The sequence below is a fragment of the Grammomys surdaster genome, unplaced genomic scaffold (genome assembly GCF_004785775.1).
Source record: "Grammomys surdaster isolate TR1022 unplaced genomic scaffold, NIH_TR_1.0 126158, whole genome shotgun sequence".
Lineage (NCBI taxonomy): Eukaryota > Metazoa > Chordata > Mammalia > Rodentia > Muridae > Grammomys > Grammomys surdaster.
The window spans coordinates 1022744-1036449 of record NW_021620966.1 but is presented as its reverse complement, the minus strand read 5'-3'; the positions used below and the strand labels follow the sequence as shown (position 1 = coordinate 1036449).

Below are 13706 nucleotides of genomic sequence, written 5' to 3'. Positions count from 1 at the left end.
CAGAAGGTAGAACATGAAACAAGTTCCTGGTAGCAGCCCCACCTGTGTTAGCTCAGAGGTCCCATCTAGAGGGGGATTTGGTGTAAAGGGGCCTGTGTTGACTTTTCCCAGCTTGAAGGCCTGTGTACCCTTCAGCGTTGAAGTCTTTGGAATGGTAGACTTTGTAGTTCTTATCAGTGTGGGTCTTGGGTTGTATAGGTGCTATCTCACTATGTTTGTGAAGTAGTCTGAAGTTGGGGGTGCCTCTGAAGTCTGGGCATCCAGCCAAGAAGGAGCCCCACTCTATAAAGGCTGAAAGGATGGGTACTGGCTAGAGAGGCCATTTCCTGTGGTCCAGAATGAGGTGCTTCGTGCTGCTCCTCGCCGTTCTTGCCATCTCCCAGAGCCACGTGGTCACCAGGTGAATGTTGAACCCTGGGTGGGCAGGGGGACTGTTATTCTTCTAGCTCTCAGTTCCCTTGGGGAGACTCCAGGGGCATTTCTCTCACTCTTCTTTACACACTAAATGTGACCCTGAGGACAGGGAGCCAGACAGGAAGCCTGGGGGATAGGAAAACATGGTTATAGGAAAAAAAAAAAAAGCTACCTGGCATTTGGTCCCAGCTCTACCACCTCTGTGCCTTAGTTTCTTCATCTGTTATGAAATTAGGGTCTTCATAATGCCCATCTTTTAGGGTTGTTATGAGACTAGATGAGTTGATATTTGTAAAATGCTTCAAATAGTACTAGACCTACTGTGGAATCTATATACACACACATTAAAGTAGATTTCTTGCTGTAAGAACTTCTTTAGAGAGGTCTGTAGGTTCTCTAAAAATAATGAGGGCATCAGTTCTACTGCCATGGGTTAGATGATTGCGCTTTACAGATGAGACCATTGTTCAGGGAGAGCCCCTGTGCTACCCAACACCATGAGACTAGTTGTGGAGGAGCCATGGCTCAGCCTGGCTGGACTAGCCCTCTTGCTGCCCCCACCGCCATCCCAGGTGCTCATGTGTGTGTTCTGTGAAGAACGAACACACAGAAGACTGATGCCTTCTTGGATTGGATCCTTGAAAAGAGGTTGAGTATCTTTGCCAGTGAGGGCTCTCTGACAATGGATTTTCCTTAAGTCTAAGGCATGTTGGCAGCTGTATAAGAGCCAGGGCTGGAGCTGAGGACCCTGGGGTGAGGTGAATTCTAGGCAAGGCTGGCCTCTTGGCTCTGCGTGAGGTAGCAGCTGCATTCTGGTTGTAGCTGGCTTTCCTCTGGAAGGAGAGGTTCCTGAAGCATGGCATCTACACTTCTGGAACCTCAAGTTGTCATTTCAACTAGCTCTTAGAGAGGGTGACATGACTGTTAGAAGTTTTAGGGACTGTGAGATGCACGAACTTCTACTTTAATCTATGGGGAGAGAAAATGGTCAGATGGTCAAGTACAGAATAAAAACGTGTTGGAAAGGAAGGGTTAGCCCTATTGTATAAGAAGAAATGAAGACCAAGGCACTTGAACTGCCCTCCCCGCCAAAGTGAAGCTCACAGGGCTCTGGCAGCCTCCCACTGGACGTGCGGAGGACTTGGAGAGTCTCCTGGTGGAAGCTCAGGGGGCTGTGGCAGTTTTCAGGTTGCCAAGGAACATGGCAGAGCCAGGTCTAGAACTGTTTTTCTGCAGTTTCCTCTCTTGATCTTTTTCTTTCCCAGTTGAATTGCCTTCATTATCCCAAACCTAAACTGTGCCAAGAGGTCCAGTTTGGTGTCCTGCTCGTGCTGAGGAAGTTTTAAAGATTTTCCAGTCACTTTAGTGAAAACACTACTCAGAGAAGAGAAAAGCAATTGGTAAAAGGTGGTATCACTGCCAGGAGCAGGTGCCATTGTGTCGGAGACACCATTATCTCTGCCTAGAGAGGTCCTTCTCACTGTGTGACTTTCGACAGTGTCTGGCACACAGTAAGGCAGCAGGGAGAATTTGGTGACAGAATAAGTGATGGTGTTTTTAGTATCTTTTAAACCAGGAATAACAAAACTTATTACTTAATGTGTCATAAAACAAATGTAGTAAGTCTCTACCACACTGGAAAAGAAAAGTAGCAAGAAATATCAGGGCATTGCCTTTACTGATGCTGGACAGTGACCTGTAAAGCAACATAGAATCTATTATTTTACTTTGGGTCATGATTTTTAAAGTTGAAAAATCATTGGCATTGCCAGTGGAATGCTGGCCAGAGACAGAGCTGGGAACAAGCTGTGGGGATGGTTTATTGAGCCCAGTCTTCTTCCTTATTGTGACTTCACCCCACCTCCTCAGGATCCCTCTGCACAAAGGGAAGTCTCTGAGGAACACCCTGCAGGAGCAAGGACTGCTGGAGGACTTTCTGAGGAGACACCAGTATGAGTTCAGTGAGAACTCCAACATCGGAGTGGTGGCCAGCGAGCCTCTGACCAACTATCTAGATGTGAGTGTCTCTGCAGGCCTTCTCAGGCATGAATTCTAATGTTCCCAAGCTCCTGCCTTGCCAGAGCGTTCCTACTTTCAGGAAGTGTGGAGCCTGTGGAGCATGGAGGCCCCCTCCTTTCTGTCAGTAGCTCTATCACGGGTCAGCAGAGCCAGCAAAGGCAGCCCTCTGGTCTTCAGGGCTCCAAAAGCCTTGCTGGATGGGTCTGAGTTCCAATGACCTTCATCAGACAGCCTGCTTCCCGGGGTCAGGGGAAAACATGTCTTAGTGTGTGGTCATCAGATCTGGAGACAGCTGATACCCAGGCTTTAGCTTCTAAGGCATGGGTTCTATTTTTCTCTTCTTCCTACCCAGGCAAGAATACCATTGTGCCCTTTTCCTTTCTGGAGCCTGTCACCCATCCGTCACTCAAGGCACTAAACAACCAAAGCTTTTTATGCCTGTGCTTTCATTTCTACATCTAGGTCACAGTCCTGCCCCAGCCTCAAGGGAGTTGGACAGGTGGAGTGGGAGCTTGGATGGCGTCTGGGACTCTGCTCTCAGCAGATGCTGTAGGTGGGGTAACCTGGTCTCTTCTCCAGGCAGGACTTTAGTTCTGGCTCTCGGCGTACTTCTGAGCTGATTCCAGTACTACTGTTTGGCCTGGGGTGGGAGGTACAGAAGACTATGAGATGAAGAGCCCTCTCTGTGGAGTGGGCACTACTTTCTCTCTTCTCCTTCTTGATGTTTCTCTTCCCAGGTCTCTGAGTAGAAATGCAGGACTCACAGGCATCTGTGCCCAGCATCAATTCCTCCCCAGTGTTCCCCATCCCTGAGTAAACCTCTGACCCAGAGCTGTCTGTTCTTAGAGTGAGTACTTCGGAACGATCTACATTGGGACACCACCCCAGGAGTTCACCGTGGTGTTTGACACAGGCTCCTCAGAACTCTGGGTACCCTCTGTCTACTGCAGCAGCAAAGTCTGCCGTGAGTGATTTCCCACTCTGCCCACCCCTCTTGTCCCTTCCTTTTCTGTCCCCAAGATGAGGAAGTGGAGGTCCAGAGAAGAGAAGGATCTTGGCTAAAGCTACTGAGCTAACAGAAAATGGGCTTACACAGACTTGTGTTTTCTTCTCTGTTGTGTTTGGAATTACATGGGCAGGGGGTTGGGGGTGGGGATTGGCTTTCTTGACTGAACTATGGGGCCATGTTGCAGAGAGACCAGACTATATTTTCCACAGAGAGAATGGCTGATCCATAGTCTCTTACAAGGCCTAGTGATGTTTTCTATCCTGGTTGAGAATGTTGAGGGTAAGGACACCGAGGAGCCACTATTTTGGATCTTTGTTGCAGAAAACCACCACCGCTTTGACCCATCCAAGTCCTTCACCTTCCAGAACCTGAGCAAGCCCCTATTTGTCCAGTATGGTACCGGCAGAGTGGAGGGCTTCCTGGCGTATGACACTGTCACAGTAAGTGCGGGGGCAACAGACAGGGCTTCCTCGACATTTCTCTGCAGCCATTTCTCCCCAAGACCCTCCAGTTTCAATGGTCTGTGCATCTGGTGGAAATGAGGATCCTGTGGGTCCTGTCCACCGGGCAGCTTCTGAGAGGGGTTCCCGCTGGCACCCGTTTGTGTGATGTGCCCTTCCTTCCTCCATTGCCTGCTGTGACTGCTCTCAGAGATCCACTCAAATGCTGCCCCAGTTCCTGGTGTTCATGCTCCCATCTTGGCCAGACTTCTGGACTTGGGTCACTCACAGTTTACTTGACTCCTCACACATTCTGCATATGGTCCCATCATCTGTGTTAACCTTTCCTTTGACCTGTCCTACCCCAGTCTTTGCTTCTCTGCAGAATGTTACTCTATCAACGAGGTCTCTCCAGTATCCTATAAAAATCACACGCTGCCTATGGCCTTACCCTGATTTATTTTTCTTCTGAGGCCTCATTGCACCTGACATGTTCTATATCACTGCTTTTTAAGATCCACTATTGGCCTTTCCTGTTGGATAAAGGTTCCCCAAGGCAGGGACTTTCTTTTATCCATGGCTACATCCTCATAGCCTTACAGGTGACACATCAGAGCTCCTTAATAGTAGTTTGTTGGCTGAAAGAAAGAGAATTGAGTTATTCCTTAGTACTTAGCCATTGTTCATTTATTCACACCATGCATGCTTGCTCTAAGAAAGATATAGAGGGGGACAAGAGGAGTGAGGACCTGCTTGCCTCGTGCTTTCTAGCAAAAGGCGCTCAGATGGCCATGTGAAAGCCAGGTCTATATACAAAAGACAAGTCAGATGGCTCTGAGTGTGCCGAGTGGGGTGTGAGGAAAACAAAGCTAGGATGTATGGAAGGATGCTTGGGGATCAGACGAGGGAGTTTTGGTGGACATGTGGCAAGCTGGAGCCCATGCAGTACATGTCCGGAAGCCAGACCAGAGATGATCTGGAGTCAGCACTGCAGAAGAGCTGATTGCAAAAATTGTGGGACAGGGAAGAGCTAGAGCAGTTGAGGAAGAGGACAGAGGCCAGCACTGGTGGTGGGGCAATGTGAGCTAAGGGACAGGAAAGAGAAAAGTTGTGAGAGGCAGGACCAGAAGTGATGAGTCTGCTCAGCGTCTAGTAAGATGCAGAAGGCAGTTATAGCCTGTATGGCAGGTTTGATCTCAGGGTTGAAAGTTCACATTTGCTGCCCTGTGTGGGGACTAATTAATTTTATGGCACAGAGCAGTGGCAGGAGACCTGTTTCAGTGCTTTGTGTGGCCCAGAGCAGGCTGGTGGACACATCTACCCTCTGGGGAAATGGGCAAATGAAGAGCAATTTTCTTTATCATGGTACCAATAACAGTTCAGTAAACAGACCTTCAGTGACTGTTCAATGGGTGTTCTGCTATCTAGCTTAGACCCTGATTGGAGGTACAGACATTATTATTCCATCTATCAGATGGAGAGGGCCTGGAGAGGAACTTATTCAAGCTCGGTCAGCAAGTGACTGAATGGGGACCCACATGGCACCTGCTTTGTGCATCGTGATACCTCCATGGGAGGACCACAGGGGAGGACCACGACTCGAAGGTGCAGCTGTTTCTGCAGGCAGCCTTAGAACAATCATCAGCCCACTTCCTTTGGGCTTGTGCCCAACATGAGACCCGTGTCTGCACCCAACACTGTCTCCTCTTCCCCTTCCAGTCCCATCAGAGCAGTTCTTCAAAAGCAAGCAGAAAACATGGAGGACTCGGTCCACTCCAATCTCTTAAGCTAAAACTAACCATGTGTTATCTATCAGAGTGAAGACAGGACAGTGTGGGCTGGAGTTCCAACACTGGCCTGTGATCCCAGACTGGCTGCCCCATCCCTGGGGTTCTCCGTCTCTGGCTGTAGAAGCTCACAGGTGGAATCATCACAACAGTTTCTTTTTTCATCTTTCCAGGTCTCTGATATTGTAGTTTCCCATCAGACTGTGGGCCTGAGTACCCAGGAGCCAGGTGACATCTTCACCTACTCTCCATTTGATGGCATCCTGGGCCTGGCTTACCCTACTTTTGCCTCCAAGTACTCAGTACCAATATTTGACAACATGATGAACCGACACCTGGTGGCCCAAGACCTGTTCTCTGTTTATATGAGCAGGTAGGAGCTGTGCCCACCAAGGGTCTGACTGATATCTGGTAAGCACTGTTAGCTGAGGTGAATGTCACTACCTGCCAAGGTAGCCACCACCATCCAAACTATCTCCATCCTGGTTTCCAGGCACCTCCAACCTTCTGTCCAAAGACCTTACTGGAATCATTCATGCAACTAGAGATAACTGGGCCAAAGATGAGGTGACTTCCATTCTACACCCTCATGCTCCACAAAGCAAAGCCTTGCTGGGGATGTGTTAGAGGGCTTGCACGTGCTAGGCGCCAGGTTTAATCCCTGGCACTACAAATAACAACGACAAAAACAAAGCCTGTTTCCATCTCTAGATAAGGGCTTTTAACTTGTTCTTCTAAAGAGACAGGATCTCTGGAATCATTTGTCAATGTCTTTGAGATCCTTGATCCTAAAGAGTCCAGGGTTCTCCTTTGACCAGAGAGAGAAACGGAGGCTTGCTTATTCAGGAATTCGTGTTGGAGCCAGGCCTCAACCCCAGGGAGCCTGCTACAGTGTTAATGCTTTATTTTCCTGCTCCTTGTGATGACCTAGCTCCTCTCTGACTTGGGGTAGATGGCTGCACAAGGAGAAAGAGACCACCTCCAGGAGAAGAAGCTAGACAGCTGAGAAGAGGGGAGCCCAGGGAAAGAGTAAGGTGGTGCATTTCATTCATGCATACATTTAGATATTCATTCATTCATTCATTCATTCATTCATTCATTCATGTACTCTATGCGTATTTACCAGGCCTTTTATGTGTACAGGTTAGGCTAGGACCTGGGTACACACATAAGCAAACAAGACAAGCTGGCAGATGTATTTTAACAAGGGAAGGAGACAGCACACAGCTATTGACGTAGTAATCAAGGAATTGTGAGAAGAGGCCCCAGCAAAGAATGAGACATATGGGTGCCTTAAAGTGTGGGATGTTCACTCTGACATGCGTGTGTGTATGCCTGTGTGCACGTGTGTGAACATGCACACAGGACAAGGCAGGATAGGCTTCACTGACGATGAGTGACAATTATCCAGGCAAGGGGCAGAGAACCAGCACGGTTTAGACAGCAGGTTCTATGCTCTAGAACCTGGAAGTAGGAAGGGCTCAAGTTCTAGGAGATGGAACGGTGTGGATAGATAAGACGGTGCACGAGTGTGTCCCACTAAGCATTAAGCATGCAACTGTACCCCCACCCCGAGGAAGCAGAAGGGGTCTGACACTGGGAGGCAGTTTTAATCCAAAGTGTGGGGCCTTTTTGAAGACCCTCCTGGGGTGGAGGTTCAAGGGGCTGCTGGGAGGATCTGAGGGTAGCATGTCAAACCTGGTGGTCCCCTGACCTGTGTGGTGAGTCGCTCCCTCCCCCATAGCAGTGCTGAGTCAGGGCTGTGAGGCTGAGAGGAGCAGGAAACTGCACCTGAGTCCCAGTGAGACCTGCCGGAGGGAGAGGATGCTGAGGTTGCTGGGTTGCGTGAGGAGAGAAGCAGTGAAAGACCTCTAGGTCTCCATCCATCTGTCTCCGGGATGGGACTGGGCACTCTTTCCCAGCAGGGTGTCTGCTGCTACAGAGAGGCCTTTCTTGGTTCCAGGAATGACCAAGGGAGCATGCTCACGCTGGGGGCCATCGATCAGTCCTACTTCATAGGCTCACTGCACTGGGTGCCTGTGACGGTACAGGGATACTGGCAGTTCACAGTGGACAGGTGGGTGAGCAGAACCTTGTGTGGACCTCTTCTAGAGGCTGACTCATGGTGTGTGGATATGGGGGCTCAGGTGTCACACCACAGGGCTGAGAAGAGTTGTACCCAGTAGCTCTGAGATAATTGATTGATTCTGGCAGCTAGCTGGGATGCCAGCACCCTTTGCAAGTGGTTGTGCTGTACATCCAACCTTGCATTGAGACTGCCTCTTGCCTGGAGGCACTGTGCTGAGGGGTTCTATGGCTGTCTCATTGGTTGCCACCGAACCTGTAGGAGGTGGGTGCCATTATTGCCCTCAGTGTGTAGGCTATAGACTTTTGCTTTGGGCCTCATGACCATCCTCCGAGGAAGCTGATTCGTGGATTACTCATGTGCCCATTTTGTTCATGAGAAGCCCAAGTATATACAAATGGTGGGAGACTTGTCTGAGACAGGTATCGAGTAAATGGCAGAGAAAACTTGAAACTGGATCTTCAGGCTACTAGTGAGTCCGCTGTCTACACAGAACGGCCTGCAGGTGGATTGTTTTGTTATTTGGATCCTTGCCATTTGAGCTGTCCTCAATTCAGCCACCAATTGCAGGAAAATAATTCAGTCTTTGATCTTGGGAAGTTTTGGGGATTCCAAGAAGAGGCTCAAAAGAGGGATTTGGACCTCTCTCCTTCCTTGAGGATCCTGACACGGGTAGGAAGTACCCAGAGGGAGAAGGCTGGTTATAGGTTGGTACCCTGAAGTCCTTCTGTTTAATCTTCCAGGATCACAATCAATGATGAAGTGGTAGCTTGTCAAGGTGGCTGCCCTGCCATTCTGGACACAGGCACTGCCCTGCTGACGGGGCCTGGGAGAGACATCCTCAATATTCAGCAGGCCATTGGAGCTGTGCAGGGCCATTATGACCAGGTAAGGCCAGGCCCTCCCTTTACTTCCAGAAACTCCCCGAATCAAGAGCCCCTTTCTACACAGAAGAAATGTTGAAAGAGAGTGTTGGGTGAGTTCATTTGTAAAAAGAGGCCCATGCTTCCCTTCCAGCGTTGGTGTGCCCTTGCTGCAGGAGTTTTATGCTTCCTTTGCACAGTGGTATCATCCGTTTCCTGGTCCTCTGAGAGGCTATGCCTTTTGTAGCTCACTAACCTTTGCTGCACCTTCTTGTTCTACTTGGTCAACCTCTACAACCAGTCTACCCCTCTCCCTTTTTCCTGAGATACTTGTACATTCTGGCTGGACCTGTCAGGAAGACACTGTCCCTGTGTTGCTGAAAGCTGATACCTCCAGTGGGATTATGTTTTGAGACTGGGCTGCATCTGGGCAGCCTCCCTGTTTCCCTCTGAGAAGAGTCACACAGTGTGGAGGAAGGAGTTCTGCACCATCAGTGTCTCTCTTGATAAATGGCAACCCTTTCCCTTCTCTTAGTTTGACATCGACTGCTGGAAGCTGGACATCATGCCCACCATTGTCTTTGAGATCCATGGTAGGGAGTTCCCACTGCCGCCCTCCGCCTATACCAACCAGGTATGCACTTCCAGAGATGTTCTGGGTCCATCTAGCATCCATTCCCCTGGGACTTCGGTGAAGACTAATGGCATGGGCCAGACCAAGAATACAAGCCCTCTTGAATGGGTCATAGTATTTATCATTGGGCTTCTTTGTGTGGCCACTATAGAGTCTTGCTGAAAGAAATGCAAAACAGGAAGGACAGGGTACCAAGGGCTTGGAGGAAGGATACAGATTGGATCCAAACTGTCCATTGAGACCTCGATCCTCGGTCCAAGCTTCCAAGCCCTGTGGCTTAGAATTCTGTCTAGGGTTTCCTTAGCTCGTTTTTGCTATTGTGGGACTGCCAGTCTCAATGTGGCCTGATTCTGAGTACCCTAAACTCATGACAATTAAGGTGATGGATGCTGAGAGTCTGATGGTAAGGGGTTGGAAATGTGGGGTACAGTACATGGGGCCAGGACTCAGAGCCACAGGGCCTCACTAAATCACCGCAGATTAAGTAAATTTAATTTTCTTAAGATCTATTTATTTAAACCTTTAATCCAAGTATGTGGGAGTCAGAGGCAAGAGAATTTCTGTGAGTTTGAGGCCAGCCTAGTCTACATAGTGAGCTCCAGGACAGCCAGGACTACCTAGAAAGACATTGTCTCAAAAAAAAAAAAACCAAAATTTTAATTTTTAAATTTTATTTGTATCTATCTGAGTATTTTTCCCACACGTATGTATACATAGTATGTGAGCCTAGTGCCCATGGGGGTCAGAATAGGATGAATGTCAGACCCCTTGGAACTAGAGTCACCAATGGTTATGAGCCATCGTGTGGATGTTGGAAACTGAAACCGGGTTCTCTGGAAAAGCAACAAGTGCTTGGCAACTCCTGAACTATCTCTCCAGTTCATTGTTTTCAATTTTAATTATTTTTAATGTGTGTGTGTGTCTGTGTGTGTGTGTGTGTGTGTTTGTCTGTATGTCTGTGTGTCTGAGTAGAGGCTATGTGCATGTGAATGCCTGTAGAGGTCAGAAGAGGCCGTAAGGTCATCCCCTGGAGCTGGACTTAACAGGAAGTTTTGAGCCACCCAATATAGGTGCTGGGAACTCTGATCCTCTGCAAAAAGCAAGTTCTGGTAATTGCTGAGCAATCTCCTCAGCCCCTACTTTCTTCATGTGTTGAGCGTGATGAATCTCATTCTCTTTGCTTACCTGGGAAGGTGATTTCAGGATGCAGTGAGACAACAGAGAATGACTGAGTGATAGGGTAGGAAAAACTCTTGCCATTGAACCCCTACCTCATTGCACTCTTGCTTTTTCCAGTTCCAGGGCTCCTGCTCCAGTGGCTTCAAGCATGGTTCCCAGATGTGGATCCTCGGGGATGTTTTCATTCGAGAGTTCTACAGTGTGTTTGACAGGGCCAACAATCGTGTTGGGCTGGCCAAGGCTATCTGATTATATAGCTACACACACACACACACACACACACACACACACAATTTGTCAAGTAGAAAGTTCCCAATAAATACTGCATTTCTTCAAAGACTGTTTTCTCTTGTTTTCAAGGGCACTGGAGTTCTGCACCAATATGAGGTTGGGCTGTGCCTGCCATGTGGGCAGAGGTGTGGCCACATGAATTGGGGAAGGATGGGGGTATGGTCTCTGGGTAGAAACTTTCATGAAGGGGATGACTATTTTGAACTGAGATGGAGGAGACTAGATCTGTGTTGTCCATCTGTCTTTTCACTCTAGAACTTTCTAGAAAATGGTATCTGAGGAGTAGAAGTATGGTGTTAGGACTGAGTAGAGAACACTCAGCCCATGGAGAAGATCTCCAGGTTCACAAAGAGTAGGATTTTGTTGCTGTTGCAGACATGGATCAGAGATGCAAAATGTCTTGGAAGAATCCAGGGTCATAAATTGCTGTTTATCTTGGGTGGTTAGAACCCTGGGCATCATCCTATTCTTTCTTAGGGTCACAAGTGACCATCAGTGCTCAGACATATTGGTCTGCTTTGAGGCTGGTAGTTGAGGCCAGGTGCCAGCAGTCAAGTTCTCATCAAGGATTGGGTGTCAAGTAGGTGGAGTGCCTTCACCTCAGCCTTGCACACTCTTCCTGAAAGGGCAGCACTGGAGAGCCAGAGCTCAGAGTGAGAACTGGGGATTGAAGGTTATGTTTTTCCCCTCAGTCACCTTGGGGCACAGGCAGACAGGCTTCCAGGAGAGATCTCTAGAGCTTGGGGTCTGTGCTGACTCCCTAGAAAGTACTCTTCTAGGCCTGTACACGTGCGCTTCTACTTCCTTTTCTCCTCTTCTTTGCATGCGTGTTATGTATGTGTGCAGGAGCACATATGGAAGTCAAAGGACAGCCTTGAGCATCATCTGCAGGAACACTGTCTACTTCTTTTGAGGCAGGATTTCTCATTGTCCTGAAGCTCACCAACTAGGCTAGACTGGCTGACTAAGGACCCTCAGTCTCTCAGTACTGGACTCACAGGTTTGTGCCAGTATGTCCTGCATCTTTACATGGGTTCTGGGACCCACACTCAGGCCCTCATGCTTGCAAAGCTAGTGCCTTATTGGCTGAGCCATCTCCTAAGCCCTGGCACTGCCTTCATTTGACGGGCTTTCCCCTAGGACGATACGAGAGCTCAGACTCCTGTTACCTGTCTTTTATAGTCACAGAGTTACCACATAATGACAGTGAAGGATTAGACTTGGTTGTACTTAAGGAGTTGACTCACTTCCTTCTGGAAGATCCACTTTGCCTTGATCTGGTCCTGAAAATGGAGGAGAAGCTATAAGAAAGTGTCTCAGGTTCTGTGAGCTCCTGGCTTGCTAGTGATACTTCAGAGGAGATTAAAGAAGGCAGTGGTGGCTAATAGTGGAATGTTATTACTGGCTGGCCCATCTGGAGGCATCTCTTGGGTACTTCTCAGAATTATCAAGATGAGGGACCAGGGCAATGAGGTCTTTAGAGGAGCAAGTGTGGCCTCTAACAGCAAACATACAGAACTAGGCCACGGAAATGAGGCTATGGAATGACTCCAGCTATATCCCTGGGGACCTGAGACTTTGGGGTGGCTTGGTTCATGAAACTATAAGGGGTTTCAGGACAGGAGGTGATGCCTGCAGTGGTAAGGTCCTGGTCTCTGAGCCTCAGGGACCCAGGAAAGCAAAATAATTGCTAAAAAGAAGTAAGATCTGGCTTCTCTAAGTCTCACTTTTCAGAGACCAATACTGCCTATGTGTGAAGAGAGGGACAGAATTGGACCACGTTCATTATTTTCAGCCTTTGCATAGATTTAAAAGAAAGCAAAAGAATTATTGGATAAGCTTATAAAAATCTCGTTATGTGCTTTAAAGGTTTACATTTAACAATTGTATTTTAAACACTCAAGCCTTCTGTAGAGACCATGGAGAAAGTCTAAATGTGGTGACTGTCATAAATGCTAGGCTTGGATAGAACAGCACCACCCCATAGTGCTCACCTAGCCCTGGTGGTGTTCCCTGTTATGAGCCGTTGGTGAGGACACAGTAAGCCTGGAGTAGCATCCCCATCTGGGCTTCTCTGGTTATGGGCTGCATGGCAAGCTGTGACCTTGATTCTTCTGCTGACTCAGACCAATGCTCTACCTGTAATGTTCTTCACGCTAGCACCTTATGGATGCATTTCAGTCATTACCAGATCTCAGGTCAAACTGCCTGTCTTCAGAATGTGCTTGACCAGGCAGGTGCTTAGTCTTGATCATGTGGGTGCAAGGAGCACTGGTTGCCTTTAGAGAATTACTATTTACAAAGGGTCTCCTGAATACTGGGGCTGGGCCCAACTTTTCAGGGGCTCTCCTAGGGATGAATGAAGGAGCCACCAACACATCTAACTGTGGTGTGGCCTGGGGGCTGGTGGGGGAGATGCTCTACAGGGCTGGGCTGGCACACAAACACTTCTCACCATCTGGCTGTGTGTACAGCCTCATCCAGCATCCAGTTGCAGGGCTTTGGGTCACCTTCTGTGCTTCTCTTCGCTTACCTTCAGCTCTCCTCACACTTCAGACCAGCTTAAACATCATCTGCTCTAGGAGGGCACCCTGGTCTGTCACTCAGCAGTGTCGTTTAAAACAGAACATCTGAGTCACATATGCACCCATCTCTGGAGATGCTGCAGAACAGTGGGGATTTGTCTGTCTGTCTATCTGTCCTCTGAATCCTCTGTTGTGTGGTAGGGTGGAGTTCCTGGCACAACACTGAGGCTCAGCCTGTCACTGCGGGCAGCTGTGCCTTTGTAACATGAGTGACAACACCTCCCATAGGATGTCATGGAATGTGTGTGAGAAACATGAGTGCACACACAAACGCACACGCATGCGCAAGCACACACACACACACACACACACACACACACAGCCACAGCCACAGCCACATCCACAGACACAGACACACAGACATATACATAGACATATAGATACACACACAGACACCGA

At 48.6% G+C, this 13706-nt stretch overlaps 1 protein-coding gene across 1 annotated transcript; it reads left to right on the top strand.

Moving 5' to 3' along the window:
* The first annotated feature begins 318 nt into the window (after positions 1–318).
* On the top strand, positions 319–10764 carry LOC114612440 (chymosin-like). The gene is made up of 9 exons (XM_028757423.1): positions 319–400; positions 2284–2431; positions 3280–3397; positions 3764–3882; positions 5843–6042; positions 7633–7746; positions 8499–8643; positions 9154–9252; positions 10549–10764. Exons 1-9 carry the CDS (start codon positions 339–341, stop codon positions 10678–10680), a joined length of 1137 nt encoding a protein of 378 aa, XP_028613256.1. The 5' UTR covers positions 319–338; the 3' UTR covers positions 10681–10764.
* Positions 10765–13706: the final 2942 nt, after the last annotated feature.

Coding starts and splice junctions, on each gene's coding strand:
- LOC114612440 (XM_028757423.1), top strand. CDS start 339: ATGAGGTGCTTCGTGCTGCTCCTCGCCGTTCTTGCCATCTCCCAGAGC. Junction 3,398..3,763: donor CTGCAGCAGCAAAGTCTGCC/GTGAGTGATTTC, acceptor TCTTTGTTGCAG/AAAACCACCACCGCTTTGAC. Junction 3,883..5,842: donor TGGCGTATGACACTGTCACA/GTAAGTGCGGGG, acceptor TCATCTTTCCAG/GTCTCTGATATTGTAGTTTC.